At 40.7% G+C, this 22,511-nt stretch overlaps 1 protein-coding gene across 2 annotated transcripts in view; it reads right to left on the minus strand.

The window, feature by feature from the left end:
• Window positions 1–22,511, minus strand: part of kirrel1b (kirre like nephrin family adhesion molecule 1b) — a 95,224-nt gene that overhangs the window by 19,672 nt on the left and 53,041 nt on the right. For both annotated transcript variants that reach the window (XM_058069917.2, XM_058069909.2), the window contains exons 3-10: window positions 14,723–14,872; window positions 12,155–12,312; window positions 7,675–7,825; window positions 6,690–6,795; window positions 5,961–6,109; window positions 3,923–4,050; window positions 3,414–3,540; window positions 1,008–1,108 (exon numbers count right to left, since the gene is read on the minus strand). In XM_058069917.2, coding sequence (XP_057925900.2) covers window positions 1,008–1,108; window positions 3,414–3,540; window positions 3,923–4,050; window positions 5,961–6,109; window positions 6,690–6,795; window positions 7,675–7,825; window positions 12,155–12,312; window positions 14,723–14,872 — 1,070 coding nt within the window. The remainder of the gene's footprint in view (window positions 1–1,007; window positions 1,109–3,413; window positions 3,541–3,922; window positions 4,051–5,960; window positions 6,110–6,689; window positions 6,796–7,674; window positions 7,826–12,154; window positions 12,313–14,722; window positions 14,873–22,511) is intronic.

Below are 22,511 nucleotides of genomic sequence, written 5' to 3' on the forward strand. Positions count from 1 at the left end.
TTGTTGCCTGCTTGTGCCAGCGGCGGCACGTTTTGGTTCCCTGGAGACATATGTCAGTCTGTGGGCCACACTACTAAAGAGAAACCAGCACACTCACACACACACACACACACACAAACCTCATAAATTCCTGGAGATTTAAACTCTCGATTTACTTTATGGCGACTTGTGTCTTGTCTCCAAAAGAGGCAAGTCCACAATGTGCACAGAGGCAGATTTATTTGAAATATCCATTGCGCGCATGCACACACACACACACACACACATGCACACTGTCCATATTTTATGAGCCCTTGTGTCTGTGCATTAAGCTGCGACTATAATGTCGTATCACATTATACGCTCTGAGCTCCCTGCCAGTACAACAGGGGGCTGAAGCCTCCTAAAAGCTCTGATTTCTGTCATGTTGGCACGGCAAAATTGGATAATTGACGCTGAAAGGTAGAGAGTCTTACCACACACACACAGTCCTCCTAACTGAAACGTTTTACCGTGTTTCTTTTTTTTTCTAAATGCACTCATGCAAGTGCACCTTATGAAAAAGGTTTGAAATGAGACCGTCTCTTTGTATTAAACTGCAGTTCCATCAAGCATCTCGCTCGGCTGCAAAAAAAATAAGCGAGCACTGCGCACAACCGCGCAGCAGTGGCACAGGGACAGATATTACATTTAAAGCGCTCTGCAGCAGAAACGCCTGTTTTCAAGAAAAAGGGCTCTCCTTCAAGGAGTAACCACGTCGCTCGCACGGAGATGTTTGAGGGCTTGAAAGGCTTGAAATACAAAGCACAATAAGTCATGAAAAACATGATGCAAGCAGTCAACTGCCGTCTTTCGTCATCTGCTGCAATCTAACATCTCGACGGGTATACCACACGCAGAAAAAAAGATTTCTGGAAAGAAAAAAATAAATAAAATAGTGTAGCAGCTGTTTTCAGTGAGTCATCTCGCTTGCATTGTCGCACTATGCCAATTTTTCATACCACTTCCAAAAGATGGAATAGACTTACAATCTTATCAGGTGGGGGGGTGCTGGCGATGTAGCACTTGATCTCTCCTTTCTCCCCCCTGACGGCATACTGGACTGGATCACTGGAGATGATGGGGGGGCCTTGCCGGGGAAGATAGGACAAGTCAAGAGAAGATACACCATGACAATGTTTATGCAAGTACAGATAGCCTTCGACCACATTCCGTGTTACATTTCAGGTAATGTTTTTTTGAGTTACATTGCACGGTAATGACGCACTCCCATAAATGATTAATACCGTTAAAAAAAACAAAAGGAGAACAAGTTAAAGGTCAGTAAGGATAATTCATAATACTAACTCCTTATGTCTAAAATCACAAATACTTCAACTTGCTGATATAGTTCATCTTCAAACAGCTAAAATAATGCATAAGGCTAAAAATAAGCAATTAGCTAAAAATGTCATCCAATACTTCTCTACAAGAGAGGAGAAATATGATCTCAGGGAAGAAGTACATTTGAAACACTTCTATGCTAGGACTACGTTATGCTAGCCATAGCATTTCAGTATGTGGAATCAAACTATGGAATGGATTGAGTAAGGAAATCAAACAATGCACAACGATGAGCCAATTCAAGAAACAATACAAGCAGTTGATGTTTGCTAAATACAAGGATGAAGAGTCTTGAACCAGTCATGATGTGCTATATATATCACTATATTGACACTTACTATGGTACCCATTATGGCATTGGATGCTCATATCACCTCCTACTTTGTATGAGGTACATTATTAAAAAAAAAAACATAAAACTGTATTATGGAAAGCAGGAAGTGAACAAATGTAACAGTACTGATTGTAAAAGTACCAGATGGAGGGGTAGGATTTAATAAGCTTTGCTTCTTCCTACTCCTTTTGGACATGTGGAACTGTGAACTGATTATGGGATGCACTCAATTGTAATCTGATGCATGTTCAAATGAAATTAAACCATTACCATTACCATAAATGCATGCAGCGGATGAACACAGTATATTAGGAGCCGCTAAACTGAAGAAAGACGGAAAAAAAAACTTAAACTATATTAGGAAAGCAGGAAGTGAACAAATGTAACAGTTACTGATTGTAAAAGTTCCAGATGGAGGGGTAGGATTTAATATGCTTTGCTTCTTCCTACTCCTTTTGGACAGGTGGAACTGTGAACTGATTATGTGATGCATTCAATTGTAATCTGATGCATGTTCAAATGAAATAAAACCATTACCATTACAACATTACTTTTGTCCTTTTTAGTTTTAGTGAAATTTTCCCTTCAATATGTCTCCCCAGCAAAAGCTTCTGAAGGCAGTGCATCAAAGAAAAATAAAATGAAAGTAAACAGGGAAGTGAAATTAGACATCATAAAATGCTCAGAGAAAGTATATAATTGCCCACCTACATTGGCTGCATGCTTGGTCTACACCAGAGGTGTCCAAAGTGTGACCAGGGGGGTCATTTGTCTACCACAAACTTTTTAGGTTTTTTTTTTGCCCGCGGCACATCATAGAAATACAACTAAACCACAAAAATAGAAACATGCGGCCCGCGGGCCAAATGTGGCCCGCAGGACACTAGTTTGAGGCCCCCGCTTTGATATGAAAGTTTAATGTTAGTGCGGCCCGCGCAAGTTTGATATGGATGCTGTATGGTATCATGTACCCAGAAAAAATTATTATGTTTGATTAATGTTCATGTTAAAGGTTAAATAACTGTTAATAGTTATCCTCCCTATCCGTGTGGAAGTGGTAAGTTTTTGGCTATTTAAGTTTAAAGGAAATAACTTGAAGGCTACCGTTTAGGTCGCTAGCTCTCTAGTTTGCGGGTTAGCATGTGTCTCAAGACCCTGCAGTTGCGCAATATGTTGTAAATAAAAAGAGTATAAATGTGACTATAGTCGTGTTTTGTCATGTCTACAGGGCTCTAATAATGCTTTGTTCATTTTAATCTGAAAAAAATAATTTGTCTACCCACCAACTATATGTGGTTTCTTAAGTTTTTATTATTTGCCGTTTTATTATTATTATATTTATTTATTACTGATTGATTGATTTTCTTTATTCTTGATTTGTTTATTTATTTTCATCTTATTTTGTGCAGAAAAATAAAAATTAAGATATTTGAGAACAGTGGAATGTTTTATCAGAGCTTTTATTGTAGAAAATCGGAACCAAAGCACTGAAAAAGTTTGCATATTTTTCTGTTTTGAATAAATGCGTTTTTTTTTTTTTTGGGAAAACCTGATGCGGCCCAGCCTTGCCCAGACCCTAGCGCCAGTGGCCCCCAGGTAAATTGAGTTTGAGACCCCTGCCTTAAATAGTGAGTGCTGACAGTCAGAGAAGTAGGTAACTAGCCTGGTAAATAGCCCAGATCTGGAGCCTTAATGCTATAAAATACTAGTTACTGACCATTGACAGTGAGCATAACCTCGGTCTCTCCGACGCCAATGCGTGGCACAATGGCCTTGCAGACGTACTGCCCGGCATCGGCTTGGCTCACAGACTTCAAGTAGAGCTGGTTATTGTTGCTCAGCACCTGGGAACAAACACACAAAGCGCAAACATTGGAGTTGTAATGCAGACGAAGACGGGGCAGGATGGGAGAAAAAAAAGCAGGAGCGCGAGAAACACATATTTAATTTATAAAACATGTTGATTTACTCAGCAGGCTCCATTAGTTCTTCTCCTGGAGCTTTTCTTAAACGTTTAGGCATGAATTAAAGATTTAAGATACGGTGACAGAGTCTTTCTACAAACTGTCTGCTTTACAACTAAGCAAACATTTATGAAGTCTGGGTTTTAGACCTCAATAAAAGGCTTTCTAGAGGATTTGAACGTTTCCAGTGACAAAGGCTTCCCCTCCGTGTCCCCTTCAAACTGTATAATTAAAAAGGCTGTCAGAGGTCACAGAAGCTCACCATGTTGGAGCCTTTCTTGGTCCATGTGAGGGTCAGTGGGGGGTTGCCGGACCACTTGCAGTTCAATGTGACGTCTGAGTTCACGTCAACCGCGACGGGCCGTGGTTCCACCACCAGAATAGGTCCAACTAAGAGAAATACAGAAAATTGGTTCTTCCTTTCACGGGATGGACATGCTAGGTCAGGGATGTCTAAAGAAAAGTCCTGGACCATTTGTCGCTTGACTGCATGTTTAGGTTCTGTAAACACAATTAAACAGGACTAAAAACTCATTCATTTTCTACCGCTTATCCTCACAAGTGTCGCGGGAGGTGCTGGAGGCTAGCCAGCCAATCACAGGGCACATATAGACAAACAACCATTCACACTCACATTCATACCTATGGACAATTTGGAGTGGCCAATTAACCTAGCATGTTTTTGGAATGTGGGAGGAAACCGGAGTACCCGGAGAAAACCCACGCATGCACGGGGAGAACATGCAAACTCCACACAGAGATGGCCGAGGGTGGAATTGAACCCTGGTCTCTTAGCTGTGAGGTCTGTGCGCTAATAACCACTCGATCGCCGTGCAGCCCAGGACTATAAACTAAAAAGAAAATACGTTATATAATAAACGTTAAAGTAAACATTTTGCAATGGCCTTTTATTGTGGCCAACCTAAGGCACACCTGTGAAAAAATATATTATTACTATTTATTTAAATCAGTACATATAAATAATTATTTATGTACTATACTGTATATTAGGGATTTATTTTTATTTCATTCATTCATTCATTTTCTACCGCTTTTTTCCTCACGAGGGTCGCGGGGGTGCTGGAGCCTAGGCAGGGTACACCCTGGACTGGTGGCCAGCCAATCACAGGGCACATATAGACAAACAACCATTCACACTCACATTCATACCTATGGACAATTTGGAGTGGCTAATTAACCTAGCATGTTTTTGGAATGTGGGAGGAAACCGGAGTACCCGGAGAAAACCCACGCATGCACGGGGAGAACATGCAAACTCCACACAGAGATGGCCGAGGGTGGAATTGAACCCTGGTCTCCTAGCTGTGAGGTCTGTGCGCTAACCACTCGACCGCCGTGCAGCCCAGGACTAAAAACTAAAAAGAAAATACGTTATATAATAAATATTAAAGTAAACATTTTGCAATGACCTTTTGTGGCCAACCTAAGGCACACCTGTGAAAAAATATATTATTATTACTGTTTATTTAAATAAGTATATATAAATAATTATGTATAATTATTTATGTATATGTATAATATAATGTATAATAATATTATGATGTATAATATAATTATGCTTGTTTTTTCCCCTGGTGTCCGACGAGGAACTAGATGGGGAGGCGGGGGTAGACTTGTCCGTGTTGTGGTGTCCCCTTTTTAAGGGGGGGTCTGCATGTTTGTAGTGCTGCCATTGTACGGCCTCTTAACGCGGGATTCTTTGCAAATGACGGACGTTTTGTCGAGCTTTCCGCCGTTCTTTGAGAATCCGTAGTGTTTCCGAACATACCATTTAAACGTTGTGGGGGGGTTAAATATGGAAACTTCCTGGCTGCTGCTTGCTACGAACGTCCATGCTGTTTTACTAGTAGTTGTATGTCCCTCACGGCTTCCGTCCGTATTCAATACAAAACGCCAAATAATGATGGTGCATTCATGGCACCTGGGGAACAGCATATGGGGTGAAGTTGAACATTAATAAAACGGCGCTTGCATCGGATTTTACCGATACCCACAAACACATAGTGATTAATCTAGATTTCACCTGTCAATTGCATCCATACCCAGTGAATGAGCCGATGCACTTGCATCGATGTATCGATTAATATCCATTATTTTCCACACCCTTACTGTAAATGTGCAAAAGTGTAGAAAATCCCTGTGCTATTGAACTAAGCAGCATCTTGATGTGCTACCTGTGAGGTGAATGAATTACTGTATATTAATAGTGCAGCCCCTGGGGAAAATATAACACCCCTGTTTCCTGTCGTTGGGTGTGTTTGGTGTGTGTGTTTGCTTACAGTGCACGTCGACTAGGATGCTGACATTGGTGCTCCCCACCGCGTTGAAGACCTGACACGACACAGGTTCTGTGAAGAAGGAGTGGTCAGCCGTGGTGGCAAACACGCTCTCTCTGGCGCCGTCCAGTAGCACGCCACCTTTAGCCCACCTGATGGAGGTGTGATGAAGCTTCAATTATGACTGTTATTACTAATTATTGTAATATAGATGGGACATTGGTGCAAATTTGAGAACTCTCCTTCCACCGTTTATATGAACTATATATTGTGGTGTACGTGACTCCAAATCCTATTACTGTACAACAAATCTGCCACTAGGTGACATTTTAATATTCACTCACTGGGCTTAGTGGAGGAGCATCTGGCTGAGCTCCCACAAAGGGACCCTCCAGTGGAAGTCTCGAGTTTTTGCTGCATAGATTCAGCGCTCGGTAGCAAATTCTATCACAATGAAGGCTGCTTGGTGCCGATGGGAATCCATGAACAAGAAAATATTTGCATTTAAAAAGATCTGCACTCTTGCTAAGTGTGTTAGGTGCAGCAACACAACAAACCGCCGTGTGTTCATTTCATCTTTGTTAAGATGAAATGAACTGCAAAGGCACGTACTTATCATTTATAAGCTATACTTTTGGAAAAAAGCACAACTAAAGCTTGTTTTCTTCAACGGGATGATGACTTTTTATTGAATCTGTAACCTGGAAAAATGAATTTAAGTTCCTTGCTAACCTGTAGCCCATGATGGGTGGGTTTGCGGTGGCTTGGCAGGTGAAGGTGACTCTCTCGCCTTCGAGAACAGACCGAGGCTCAATGGACAAAGTTACCGTTGGAGGATCTGTACAGAGAGACACATGGCACAAAAAATCCAGTGTCTGGCTACCATAGCCCAGTGGATTCTGTGGAACAAGTCCAGTTTTATTAAAAAAGAAAGTATATATGTATATAAAACATGTCCCGAGTTTAATTATAAAATATTGGCAAGATTGAATTTGATCTTTTCCTGTTTAAATTTATCCCGGGTGCGTTCTTTCAGCGCATGCTCAGATATGACGTAACACGCAGATCCAGACGTTCTTCACTTTTAAAAATGGAGGCCAGCAATCGGCACTGGACTAAGCAAAGTTTGTTTTTGATTCAAACTAAATTTCAAGACTGGACAGACGAAAAACTGGCAATACGGAGTTATTCCAACAAGTGAAAGAAAAACTTGGGGAAGCCGGTATCACGTGATGTTGATGTTTACGTTTTACTGGGCATGCCCTATTGACTATTCTGTTGGATTTTAACGGCGCATGGAGACAAGAGATTGGAATATTCCTTTCCATGAATACCATTGTTTCCCAAAAGGTCATTGGGAAAGAGAAAAAGTGGTGATGTAAAAACGTGGCTACTGTGGAGTGTCTGTGGTGTAAAGACTGGCAGAGCAATGTAATATTGGTCCGTGTGGCAACACCTACCTTGTTCCTCCCATAGACTTATTGATGCACGTGTGAGGTCGTGGTGACATTTTGGAACATTTTTGGTTCGTGGTGTGCTACAAGATTTTTCCAATGTAAAACACGTGCCGTGGCTCAAAAAAGGTTGAAAATCACTGCCATAGCCAACAAATTAAATTGTAATTAATACAATTTATATAATCCTTCAGGGTTAGGGTAAAGTCATGCATTGACTTATTGACTTGCTGGACTGCAGTGCAGTAATCATGCAAACATACGGTGCACGTTGAGCATGACGGTGGCTCGTTTGCCCATAGGGACCGCTGGGTTGCTGGCCACACAGGTGAAGTTGCTGCTGCTGTCCTTGTCCACTGGCGTGATGGGGAGGTAGCTCCTGGTCGTCACTCTCTTCCTGTCGGGCAGCACTTCCTGGTAGGACACCCAAGTTCGAGAAAGAGAAGGAAGAAAAATGAGAGATGAAAGGGAGCAGAATATTCATGTTGATGTTTCAAGCAGGGCGGCACGGTGGATTCGTGGTTAGCGCGCAGACCTCACAGCTAAGAGACCAGGGTTCAATTCCACCCTCGGCCATCTCTGTGTGGAGTTTGCATGTTCTCCCCGTGCATGCGTGGGTTTTCTCCGGGTACTCCGGTTTCCTCCCACATTCCAAAAACATGCTAGGTTAATTGGCCACTCCAAATTGTCCATAGGTATGAATGTGAGTGTGAATGGTTGTTTGTCTATATGTGCCCTGTGATTGGCTGGCCACCAGTCCAGGGTGTACCCCGCCTCTCGCCCGAAGACAGCTGGGATAGGCTCCAGCACCCCCGCGACCCTCGTGAGGAAAAAGCGGTAGAAAATGAATGAATGAATGTTTCAAGCAGAGACTGAAAGAACCTGAAAGCTGCGTTTTATATCTTTTCAAATACAGTATAATCACGTCTCGGTTGGATCCAGAGCTGAAAAAGTTTGGCTAACTTTTAGTAGCATTCGGTTTTGGATGAAAGTTATTGCCAAAAATATGTCTTGATTTTCGTATACTATCTCAGTTATCGGGCTGCATGGTGGTTGAGTGGTTAGCGTGCAGGCCTCACAGCTAGGAGACCCGAGTTCAATTCCACCCTCAGCCATCTTTGTGTGGAGTCTGTGTTCTCCCCGTGCATGCATGGGTTTTTTTCCGGGGACTCCGGTTTCCTCCCACATTCCAAAAACATGCTAGGTTAATTGGCCACTCCAAATTGTCCATAGGTATGAATGTGAGTGTGAATGGTTGTTTGTCTATATGTGCCCTGTGATTGGCTGCCCACCAGTCCAGGGTGTACCCCGCCTCTTGCCAGACAAAGACAGCTGGGATAGGCTCCAGTACCCCCTGCGACCCAGTCCAGGATGTACCCTGCCTCAGTTATCGTATGGTCAAACAGTGGGCTGAACAAACTCGTCAGTTTTCCCGTGTATCATTCCGTGGAATCAAGTGCTCAAACAAAGCATTTACGTATTGGTAACTCGGTGTGTCTCTGTGAACAATGGTTAGTGGTTCTTACAGAGTTGGGACACTATAGACAGATTCCAATCAGGGAATCCCATAATCAAGTTTATTGTGTGTGTGTCTGTAGTTTATTTGTTCATAGAAGTCTCCTTTTCCTCTTATAATGCAATGTGCGCCTTGTACTGATGAGGCATTCAAACGCACTGCATATATAAATGTAAATAAATAAATATAAATAAATAAATAAATGTACAGTTATTCTGACAACCTTTCTGAATGACCTTTTCAAAAACATTGTATCCATAGAAAGGAATATTCCAATCTCTTGTCTACATGCGCCGCTATAATCAACCAGAATAGTCAATGGGGCATGCCCAGTAAAACGTAGACATCAACATCAAGTGACACCGACTTCCCTGAGTTTTTCTTTCCCTTGTTGGAATAACTCCGTATTGCCAGTTTTTCGTTCGTTCCAGTCTTGAAATTTAGTTTGAATCAAAAACAAACTTTGCTTAGTCCAGTGCCGATTGCTGGCCTCCATTTTTAAAAGTGAAGAAGGTCTGGATCTGCGTGTTACGTCATATCTGAGCATGCGCTGAAAGAACGCACCCGGGATCAATTTAAACAGGAAAAGATCAAATTCAATCTTGCTAATATTTTATAATTAAACTCTGGACATATTTCATATAGATATATACTTTCTTTTTTAATAAAAGTGGACTTGTGAATGGCGTATAGAAGGGTTTAGATTCTGTTCCTGCTTGCCAACCGCCAATAAACAACAGAAGAAGAAAAACACCACGAAGAAGAAGGCACCCTGACAACTTTCCGTTTGAGCGGATACAAGATACCTCAATCGGATTGGTTAAAGGAATATTCCACCCCTGGGATTCCGATTATATGTTCATTGGGATTGTCACTTTTCTTTGGGAATGAGGTGTATACAAAGGTTACATTCCACCCTCCGTTTGAGCAAATAAACCCAATGCAATTGGAATATTTGGCTCCATGTATACGTGGCTAGTGACAAAACTACAGCTCGGGAAATCTTGTGCATTGTTCCATGTTTGCACGCCTGAAAGTGATGTCTTGTGTTGTGTTGACTGCAGAGTGATTGATTAGTTTAGCTTTGTTGTTCTTGACAAAGCACCTTTTCTGCGTTTGAAAGCCACATGAGGCGCAAGAACTAAGCCAACGAATCAGTTTGCTTTGCCTTTCTGTTCCTGTTGCAGTGTGGACAACATCATGGACACACTGTAACAACTGTGGTGCTAGGAAAAAAAAGGGTAATAAAATACAACAATATAAACAAATCAAGAATTGGAAAAGACCAGCTAACAGCGTCCCATCTTCTAATGTGTTATTTGTACTTGTAATGCTGGACTCTGTGGTGCTGCAGTCTGGTCTAGTAGATTCTCTAATTCCTCCTCTCAGCGCCAGAGGCGAAGAGCATAAGAATAAGCCAACAAACAAGCGGAAGAACGCTGGACTGTAGCTTTCCTGAGAGTTGAAGATAGTTCTGCTTTTATAACTGGAATTTGTGCTGTAACCCCCCCCTGCTCCCCCCACCCTCCTTAATCCAACACAAAGCATGTGAGATTAAGAGGATGTCCACAAGAATTGCTCTTGCTTGGCACCTCCACCGGGAAGTTTTCATTGCCTTTGGGTTTGTTTGTTCTTCTATTCGTATGTATGCGTCCCCTACAAAGATTTTCATGTGTGAAAATTATTCTTATGTTTCTTGATGTGGAAAACTTTTTTGAATTGAAAACACAATTTATGTTTGTTTCTGTAATCTACAGTAAGTACTAGGGATGGGGCAAATCCGATTCGGTATTATGTAATGTATATGAAATTGCCAATACCACCTGCGGATGTTTTCCGATCCATGAGCCAAGTTTTAAAGAGGAACCGCACATTTTTGGAATCATCATTCAAAATCCTTATGTGAAATATGCATAACATATGCAGTATTTCTTTCCCTTTTCTGTGCATTTTAGCACGAGAAAGCAAGATAATATGAGCTAGCTAACAATGGACAGCATGGGAAATACCTATTTTAACGCTATAACTGTCACGCCCTGTGTGGGTTCCCTCGTGACAGTTTGTTTGTGTTCCCTGTCTAGGCTTTGGTGTCCGTTGTTGACGCTCTTATTTTGTATTGGACTTCCTGTTTTGCCTCGTCTGCCTTTGTTGCCATAGTAACCCACACCTGTCCCTAATTTTGGTGTGCATTTAGTTCAGGTGTGTGCTTCTCCCTGTGTGGGATCATTATCGTTTGTCCTTCTGCTTCCTGAGTTGCCTTTTTCCCTGCTGCTGCAATTTTTGCTAAAAATAAATATTTTTACTTTTATTTGGTCCTGCTCTCTGCATCCTGGGGTCGCATCGCAACACAGACATGCCGAACCGTGACAATAACCCTCACAAAAAAACGCCAACAGTGTTCCATTTACATAACTGATTTGTATATTAACCAAGCTACAGTGATATTATTATTGTAGCAGCTAACACGAAAAACTAATTGAATCTGGCGGACTAACACGGACAGAAGAGTGGATATGCTCACGGAAAGAAGATTGGGTAGTGTTTTACATTATCAAAATACAGCAAGATACTGCAGCTATTACATGTTATCATCAGTGTACGTGTTAATACATGATCACAGCATGGATATCAAACCATGCAATGTTGTATTTAGAATTTTTTTTTACAGGGCTTGATAGTCAAAATTGGTGTGTCCCAATGATGTACATTGTTAGCTAGCTCATATTAACTCTTTGCTAATGTTACAATACACAGAAATGGGAAAGGAATATGTGGTTCATGTTTCACATAAGGATTGTGAGTGAAAAAAGTGCCGTTCCCCTTTCATATTTTTTGCAAACATAGCCAAAAAAGTATCAGCGAATGTAGCCGTCATGCATTTTAGCCACCTCCTCACTCAAGGCGCACACTTCCCGGCTTCATGTTCTTGCAAACAGATCCACCATCCACCAGTACAAGCCTGGAGTTTGTTTTTCAGACAGAAGATCATAAAGCAGTACCAATTATAGGATACAAAAATACCAATTATATTGGTATTATCAGATATCCGAATTCAGATATCGACACGGTAAGTGAAAAAATGTGAATCCGGTGCATTATTATTCTCTTGCAACCGGACAGAAACTTTGATTTCTTGTTGGATGCCTTGTTTAAAGTGCATTTGACATTGCGTGACCATAATGAAATGTGTTGGCTGCTACGTGTGCTCACGGATGGCTCTGACTCACCGTGGACTGGTGGGCCCCCTCCACTGGCAATCCATTCTTGGTCCACTGGATGTGCGCTGCAGGCTTGGCGCCGCGGGTCACGCAGGTCAGGTTGTGTGGCGTTCCAGCCATGAGCAAGAGCTCTGGGGTTCCCTCCACCACCGGGTCCGCGGGGGGGACTGGAGGATGGCCACCAGAGTGTTAGTCAGTCAACACGGACACACTTTTATGCACGTGTGCACAAACACACCAGGCCAAAAAAAGCCTTTAGATTCACTTTAAAAAAATGTGTGTTTGTTGTTGTCTGTTAGCACTTTTACACAACAAGGTCAGAATAAAATGACTCTATGCCGCTAACAATATTTAATACGGGTACTTAGCCGCTCTTAAAAGCGTATGTGTTTCAAAAGTACTCTCAGAGGCAAATTCAAGCACTTTTCAAGTACTGTGAAGATTATATTGATGAACTCTACTATACATTTAATATTTTCTATAGGTACTCAAATGTTATAATGTACAAGTGATGGTAATAGACAAACAGATTGACACTGTCCAATGAAAAGCATGGACTATAGTTTCTCCAAATGCGGGGTTTTAGCATTGCAAAAGTGCAGTTTATTTTTTTCTATGTCAAAACCTTCACCAGGGTTGTTATAGTCATAATTGAAGTACCAAAGTATGATACATTCTCTTAATGTTGCAATATAAAAATTGTCTGTCAGTGTTTTAATGTGTACAAATGTAATTTGCATAAAGATACAATCAAAAAAAAAATTCTGGTCTTTCCTAGAAAAAAAAAACGTTTGCATAAAAAGGAAAATATACATTTGGAGATATATACATTTCGTGACACAACGATTTTTTGTTTGTAAGAGCAGCAAAGTAAACAACATTAAAGCCGCAAGCAGCATTGAATGGGCCCTCTTAATCCTACCCCTCCATCTGGTACTTTTACAATCACTAACTGTTACATTTGCTCACTTCCTGCTTTCCATAATACAGTTCAAGGGTTTTTTTTGTTTTTTTTAAAAATGTACCTCGTACCAAAGTAGGAGGTGATATGAGCATCCAATGCCATAATGGGTACCATAGTAAGTGTCAATATAGTGATATATATAGCACATCATGACTGGTTCAAGACTCTTCATCCTTGTATTTAGCAAACATCAACTGCTTGTATTGTTTCTTGAATTGGCTCATCGTTGTGAATTAGTTAAGTGCAAAAAAGATATACATGCATACACTACCACTCCAAAGTTTGGGATGACTTGGAAATGTTTTTGTCCAGTCTGAGATCTGGCTTTTTCTTGGCAATCCTGCCATGAAGTCTGAAGTCCTGAAGTGGCCGCTTCACTGTTGATACTGACACTGGTGTTTGACGGCTACTATTTAGTGCAGCTGCCAGGTGACGACCTGTGAGGCGTCTTTGTCTTAAACTACACACTCTCACATATTTGTCTTCTTGCACAGTTGTTCAGCGTTTTTCTGTCCTTGTTAGACCCAGTTTGTGCTGCTCTTTGAAGGGAGTAGTTAACAGCATGGTAAGAGATTTTTTACATGGGATTTGTAATCATCTATTAGCCTTATAAAATGATGAACTTGGAAGCGCGCAGACCTCACAGCTAGGTGACCATGGTTCAATTCCACCCTCGACCATCTCTGTGTGGAGTTTGCATGTTCTCCCAGTGCATGCGTGGGTTTTCTCCGGGTACTCCGGTTTCCTCCCACATTCCAAAAACATGCTAGGTTAATTGGTGACTCCAAATTGTCCATAGGTATGAATGTGAGTGTGAATGGTTGTTTGTCTATATGTGCACTGTGTTTGGCTGGCCACCTGTGAGGCGTCTTTGTCTTAAACTACACACTCTCAGATATTTGTCTTCTTGCACAGTTGTGCAGCGTTTTTCTGTCCTTGTTAGACCCAGTTTGTGCTGCTCTCTGAAGGGAGTAGTTAACAGCATGGTAAGAGATTTTTTACATGGCTTTTCTAATCATCTATTAGCCTTATAAAATGATGAACTTGGATTAGCAGCCATACCAGGAGATTGATGCAGCGGACTGACAGTTGTTGATAGTAGGCCTCTATGCAAAAATGGACATCCTTCTTTGAAAATCATCTCATTCATTTTAATTGTTTGTGAAATGAATAAAAATTGTTTGTGAAATGCATGAAAATGTTTTCATTTGAAAAACAAAGACATTTGCAAGTGATCCCAAACTTTTGAGCGGTAGTGTAAATACGAATTGATGTAGTGGAAATTAAAAATATACAACATAGGGTGGCAAGAAATACGTCAATAATGAATAAAGCAAAATTTGTTCTGGACCAAATATCACTCCATATTCTCTATATTTAACTTATTGTGTGGCGCCATGGGGAATAACTATAACAGTAAACTTTACTCACTAACAGTTCTCTGTTGTGCAAGTCAGTTTGTCATTGAGCTAACTCAGCCACCATTCACATCTTCAAAATTCACATTCACATCTTGAAAAATGCAAAATTTGGACACATTTCTGCACAAACAGCAAAAACAAAAATGTTTGTGAGTACATTTGTCCCAAACGATCTGGGTGTGATCTACTTACTGAGAACATTGAGTTTGGCCCTCCTGGAGCGCAGGGCGGCCTCAGTGGCTTGACACTCGTACAGGGAGTCATCGGACAGCTCGGCGTTGGAGATCTCCAGGTTGTACTGGCCCGTGTCCAGAGCCCGAAGCACGCGGTACCTGGGCCAGGCTGTAAGTAAAAAGGGGGATGACACAATAAAGAGTTACACCACACTTGATGATTAATGTGCTTGGAGTTGCTCTTTCAGGGGGGACTCATGTTGGAAAAGAAACAAGAATAGTTCAGTGCTTCAATGAAATTATGAAAAAAAGATGCCAAAATAAACCACCAGGAAGTATAAAAGCGATGAGTCATCACACTAACACACAAAACACATTTTTTACTTTTACACACTGAATGAGTTGCATGGTTTAAAAAAAAGTAATAATTGACACTGTCCAATGAAAAGCATGTATAGTGTCTCCAAATGTGTGGTTTTAACATTGCAAAAGTGCAGTTTATTTTTTTCCATGTCAAAACCTTCACCAGGGTTGTTATAGTCATAATTGAAGTACCAAAAGTACCAAAGTATGATACATTCTCTTAATGTTGCGATATAAAAATTGTCCCCTCATTCCTAAGATGTGGTTAACTGTCAGTGTTTTAATGTGTACAAATGTCATTTGCATAAAAACACAATCAAAGAAATATTCTGGTTTTACCTAGAAAAAAGTAATAATTCCATAATGTGAGACAAAAAAGGCCCAGCAATGTTTTTTTTTTCTCCGTTGACATGTGATGAACCCTCACAACCATGATTCTTCTCGCTAATAAGAGACAAAGACGTAATTATACGTCACTCCCCACAAGGGGGCGCTCACTGGCGAACCCTAGTCTGCATTACATCATGGATTCTGATGGCAAATGCAGCCAGGCAGGTGGTTGCAGCAGCAAGGACAAGGAGGTAGTGGGGGTTGAGGGTGTTTGTGTGTGTGTGTGTGTGTTGGGGGGGGGGTAGTTGTTAGACAAAAGTATTAGTGGAGATTACATCAGCCACTCCAGCACCTCGCAGCATAGCAACCGGGAAGGTGACAGCTCCCCGTGGATACGGAAAACGGCAGAATGACCAATAAAAGGACCATAGGAACATGAGAGGAATGTCGGGGTGTTTTTTTTTTTAGCAAACATGCTAAGGACGTCTGTGGACTGTGGAAGTTGCAGTAGATTAATTTCCTTATTTTGACACATGGTGGCACTATGCTGGAGACAGCATCATTTTGCCACATGCAGCTTGTAATTACGGATGTTGCAAAACCCTTTGGTAATGGTAATGGTAATGGTAATGGTCAGATTACAATTGAATGCGTCACATAATCAGTTCACAGTTCCACATGTCCAAAAGGAGTAGGAAGAAGCAAAGCTTATTAAATCCTACCCCTCCATCTGGTACTTTTACAATCACTAAACTGTTACATTTGTTCACTTCCTGCTTTCCATAATACAGTTCAAGGTTTTTTTTTGTTTTTTTTAAAAATGTACCTCGTACCAAAGTAGGAGGTGATATGAGCATCCAATGCCATAATGGGTACCATAGTAAGTGTCAATATAGTGATATATATAGCACATCATGACTGGTTCAAGACTCTTCATCCTTGTATTTAGCAAACATCAACTGCTTGTATTGTTTCTTGAATTGGCTCATCGTTGTGCATTGTTTGAGGTCCTTACTCAATCCGTTCCATAGTTTGATTCCACATACTGACATCACTACTCTTATTTTGAAGGCCGGAAATGTTGTTGCGTGTTGAGTCAGTGAAAAAAAACAGTGAGGGGGGAACTACCGCTGTAGCTACGAAGTCTAATATGACGGAAGTCGATATTATCCAATCTTCAAAAATACAGCGGGTCGACCCCCGATCACGATCATGACATCATAAGTTGTAATATTTAGTTACACAGTGGGAAACTGTACTAACACATGATACAATATTTAATGAATAACTAATTATGCTTACCACTCGTAGTACATGAAAGTGCCATCTTGGAGAGTTGATTTAACAAGAGACCCTGTTTGGTTCAGTGTGGAATTTTGGACATCAGATGACTGTAGCGATATTTAACGTTGGTGTATGGATGCGTCTGATATATTGCATTATCACATACTACAGTATTAATTGTTCCTGTACCCTAGAAACCGCCCATGAATGATACGGGAAAAGGCCGAAACGATACAGTGTCAAACTCTGTCCACTCTGGTATCATGCCCATGAAACAACCAATCAGAGAACAGCGCACGAGCGTGAACACACAGCGTTTGTTTTTCTGCCGTCTGTGCTCTGTCAACATGTCAGCGGTTAAATAGTAAATAGTATAGTAAATATTAGTATAATAGTAAATATTAAATAGTACGTGATAATAAGCTTGTGATTAAATAGTATGTGATATTAAGATCGTCACATGGTTTGTCTGGTATCAGGCCCAGTATAATGCCCCCGTGTGCCAGTATCAGCCCGAGACCGAAGGCATGATACTGGCCTGATACCAGACAAACCATGTGATAACCTATAAATATCAACATTTTTTAACAGCCCCAATACTTTATAATACAAATAATGTGATCATTTTAGTATTAGCATCAACTAAAGTGCTTTCTACATTCAGACAAATCAGAGGACAAAGACGCAGAAAAAGAAGAAGAAGAAGAAGGACTGACTGCACGCTGCATTTAAAGATGAAAAATGGAAAAACGGATGGATAGAGGAAAGAGCGGGAAAAAGAGGGCGATGTGTTGATCAAAAGCAGAAGGTCTCTTCGCTGGCAGAGAGACGACTGCAAGGACAAAGACGGCGGAGGAGGAGGAGGCTCAGGCAGACACATAAAGCCAGTGATGATGGAGGCTGCATTTGGAAACATTGAGGTGTGTGTGTGTGTGTGTAAGTGTGTGTGTGTGTGTGTGTGTGAGAGAGAGACAGAAAGGCACGCTGACCTTTACTGAACCTGTGAATCAAATTGAGATGAACATGGAATTCACATAACCTGTCAGTCTATTCAGACAAGAGATACTAGTGTGTCTGTATGAAAGTACAATATATGTATGCTTAATATGCAAATTTAGAGCTGAAATTACACAAATCATGTTACATAATATATACAGTATGTAGTATGTACACTACATATTATCTATGGACACTGACTCGGCTCTTGTATTTGATTTTCATTAAATTCTGCAGCAGTAATAAAATGGCTGATGAGAATACATGCAGATACGTATGACAAAATGGCATTCTCATATAGTAAGACATTTTATTATATAATGTTATATATATAATTATTGTATTATATTATAATTATTATATTATATATTTATATATATATATATATATATACGTATATATATATATATGTATATACGTATATATATATATATATACAGTGAAGAAAATAAGTATTTGAACACCCTGCTATTTTGCTATTTCTCCCACTTAGAAATCATGGAGGGGTCTGAAATTTTCATCGTAGGTGCATGTCCACTGTGAGAGAGATAAACTAAAAAGAAAAATCCAGAAATCACAATGCATGATTTTTTAACAATTTATTTGTGTGATACAGCTGCAAATAAGTATTTGAACACCTGTGTATCATCTAGAATTCTGACCCTGAAAGACCTGTTAGTCTGCCCATTAGAAGTCCACCTGCACTCCATGTATCATCCTGAATCAGATGCACCTGTTTGAGGTCGTTAGCTGCATAAAGACACCTGTCCACCCCATACAATCAGTAAGACTTTAACTTGTAACATGGCGAAGACCAAAGAGCTGTCCAAAGACACCAGAGACAAAATTGTACACCTCCACAAGGCTGGAAAGGGCTACGGAGCAATTACCAAGCAGCTTGGTGAAAAAAGGTCCACTGTTGGAGCTATCATTAGAAAATGGAAGAAGCTAAACATGACGGTCAATCTCAATCGGAGTGGAGCCCCATGCAAGATATCACCTCGTGGGGTCTCAATGATTCTAAGAAAGGTGAGGAATCAGCCCAGAACTACACGACAGGACTTGGTCAATGACCTGAAAAGAGCTGGGACCACCGTTTCCAAGGTTACTGTAGGTAATACACTAAGACGTCATGATGTGAAATCATGCATGGCACGAAAGGTTCCCCTGCTTAAACCAGCACATGTCAAGGCCCGTCTTAAGTTTGCATATGACCATTTGGATGATACAGAGGAGTCATGGGAGAAAGTTTTATGGTCAGATGAGACCAAAATAGAACTTTTTGGTCATAATTCCAATAAGCGTGTTTGGAGGAAGAAGAATGAAGAGTACAATCCGAAGAACACCATCCCTACTGTGAAGCATGGGGGTGGTAGCATCATGCTTTGGGGGTGTTTTTCTGCACATGGGACAGGACGAGTGCACTGCATTAAAGAGAGGATGACTGGGGCCGTGTATTGTGAGATTTTGGGGAACAACCTCCTTCCCTCTGTCAGAGCATTGAAGATGGGTCGTGGCTGGGTCTTCCAACACGACAACGACCCGAAGCACACAGCCAGGAAAACCAAGGAGTGGCTCCGTAAGAAGCATATCAAGGTTCTAGCATGGCCCAGCCAGTCTCCAGACCTGAACCCAATCGAAAATCTTTGGAGGGAGCTCAAACTCCGTGTTTCTCAGCGACAGCCCAGAAACCTGACTGATCTAGAGAAGATCTGTGTGGAGGAGTGGGCCAAGATCCCTCCTGCAGTGTGTGCAAACCTGGTGAAAAACTACAGGAAACGTTTGACCTCTGTAATAGCAAACAAAGGCTACTGTACCAAATATTAACATTCATTTTCTCAGGTGTTCAAATACTTATTAGCAGCTGTATCACACAAATAAATTGTTAAAAAATCATGCATTGTGATTTCTGGATTTTTCTTTTTAGTTTATCTCTCTCACAGTGGACATGCACCTACGATGAAAATTTCAGACCCCTCCATGATTTCTAAGTGGGAGAAATAGCAAAATAGCAGGGTGTTCAAATACTTATTTTCTTCACTGTATATATATATTTATATATATTATATATAATATATAATATTATACATAATATTATAAATAATAATTATTAAATATTATTAATAATTATTAAATATCATTACTAGTTATTACTAATTACCAATAATTATTATTGATTGTTATTAATTTTTTTAATTACTGGGATTATTTTCATGAAGAAGAGCCATGCTTTTTGTTGGTCATCAAAAATATTATATTTCACACATTTGATAATAATTTAATTATATCTGTATTATTGTTGTCAGCTGGGAGTGATTGGGAGGAACCCTGCAAACCCCCCCTCCCTTTTCTGCAGCGGTGCCTAATAAAATGGCTGATGAGAATACATGCAAATATGACAAAATGGCATTCTCATATAGTAAGACATTTTAATATAAAATATAATATATACATTTACATATATATATAATTATGAAATTTTTGTTCTTGTTTAATTTGTCATTTTAAAAAAACGATTATTTTCCAATTAATTGCTATGCATTGTATTATTTTGTTTTTAAAAAAATATAGGATTATTATTTTTATATTATTATTAAATATTATTAATAATTATTCACTATTATTAATACTTATTAATAATTATCAACAATTATTATTGATTATTATAATTTTTTTATTATTGGTATTATTTTCATGAAGAAAAAATTTCACAAAATGTAAAGATCCATGCTTTTTGTTGGTCATCAAAAATATTACATTTCACACATTTTATAATAATTTAATTATATTTGTAAGCTATTATTTGTATTTGTAAGCTGGCCGGGATTGGGAGGAACCCTGCAACCCCCCCACGGTGCCTTGTTATTGGACTTCTGTGCTTGTCACAGATTGTCCATAACAAACACCATGTTCCAGCATAACGGTGTCCACATGTGCACTTGGCACCAGGACACCCTGAGCCTTCTTGGGGAGGTGTTCAGGACACGTCCGGCTGGTAGGAAAGGTGACCCATGTCCCTCAACTGCGCCGGGAGGAGCTGGACGAAGAGGCCGGGGAGAGGGAAGTCTGGGTTCCCCCCGTGAACCGACCTCGAATAATCAGTAAAAGATGTATGGATGAAGTTATGATTTGTTTCATATTTATAATTTATCTTAACTAAATCCCATTTGTACCGCTCGACTGAGACTGAAAACTTTTTTTGAACGGCCAAATATCTGTTTTCCTCCCAGCCACAAAGGGCCAAGCTTTCACAAACGCTCGGAGGCCAATTCTATCATGCAGAATTAATAAACATGACACATTTTGTCTGCAGGAGACGTTAAAGTGATCACAATGCCGCCATTATGTTGAAGCACTTGACATTTAATAACTTTTTATTGAGGTTCTCACGGCGACCGCAGATGCTGCTGGAGCTTCCAACAATAAAAGCCCGAGAGATCACTTCCATTCTTCAAGTATCGCACCAACATTAATCGCCGGGAAAGAAGCTGCAGTCATAAAACCAGAACGGCGCTCGGTAGAAGGCCGACCTCCACCATGGCCTAACTGATGTAGATTAAACTGGTGTGATACTGGTGTAGGAAAGTCTTGTAAGATATTTGAGCTGGAATTTCACGTGCTTTCACGAAAAAAACGTAAAAAGGGGTTATAAGGGACGGCGGGGTAATAAGGGACAATATTGGGGGTAATAAGGGACAAACAGGAAGCTGCTTTGTGTTGTTTTTTTCAAAGAAGCATATATTCTTGAACATTCATTCATTTTCTACCGCTTTTCCTCACGAGGGTCGCGGGGGTGCTGGAGCCTATCCCAGCTGTCTTCGGGCGAGAGGCGGGGTACACCCTGGACTGGTGGCCAGCCAATCACATGGCACATATAGACAAACAACCATTCACACTCACATTCATACCTATGGACAATTTGGAGTGGCCAATTAACCTAGCATGTTTTTGGAATGTGGGAGGAAACCGGAGTACCCGGAGAAAACCCACGCATGCACGGGGAGAACATGCAAACTCCACACAGAGATGGCCGAGGGTGGAATTGAACCCTGGTCTCCTAGCTGTGAGGTCTGCGCGCTAACCACTCGACCGCCGTGCCGCCTTATTCTTGAACAAATCATTCAAAAAAACTTTTTCCGAAAATTGTCCCTTATTACCCCGTTTTACGGTATATTTTTATCAATTCTAAGTTGTTGCTGTTACTGCTCCCCTCCAGTACTGTAGGTGGTGGTTGTGCACATTACAAACTGGTTAGCTAGTGTCAAAATATTAAGAAAGGAAAGATTATTCTGCTCGTGAAAAATCAAAAGCGCAGCTGACCAAATTCAAGATGTTCTTTAAGAGACCCATTGACTCTTTGCAGTACGACTGTAGTAATACTAGATGTATGTCATCTTATGAAAGCAAATGTGAAAAGTGCATCTGCCTTTGTCAGCAGTGTTGGGGATTTTCTCTAATTCAGTGTGATTTACAGGACTTGCTTTTCCTCAGATTGTCACTCAGACCCTTGGCTTTAACGCTCTCGGTGCTGGTGCAGTGCTGCGGTCCTTGAACGGTTAACAAAGACAACAACACTGTTTTTATTCATTCATTTATTTTCTAACGCTTATCCTCACAAGGCCTATCCCAGCTGTCTTCGGGCAAGAGGCGGGGTACACCCTGGACTGGTGGCCAGCCAATCACAGGGCACATATAGACAAACAACCATTCACACTCACATACCTATGGACAATTTGGAGTCGCTAATTAACCTAGCATGTTTTTGGAATGTGGGAGGAAACCGGAGTACCCGGAGAAAACCCACGCATGCACGGGGGGAACATGCAAACTCCCCA

The sequence above is a fragment of the Doryrhamphus excisus genome, linkage group LG11 (genome assembly GCF_037039965.1).
Source record: "Doryrhamphus excisus strain RoL-2023G ecotype Guam linkage group LG11, RoL_Dexc_Guam_v1.1, whole genome shotgun sequence".
Classification (NCBI taxonomy): Eukaryota; Metazoa; Chordata; class Actinopteri; order Syngnathiformes; family Syngnathidae; genus Doryrhamphus; species Doryrhamphus excisus.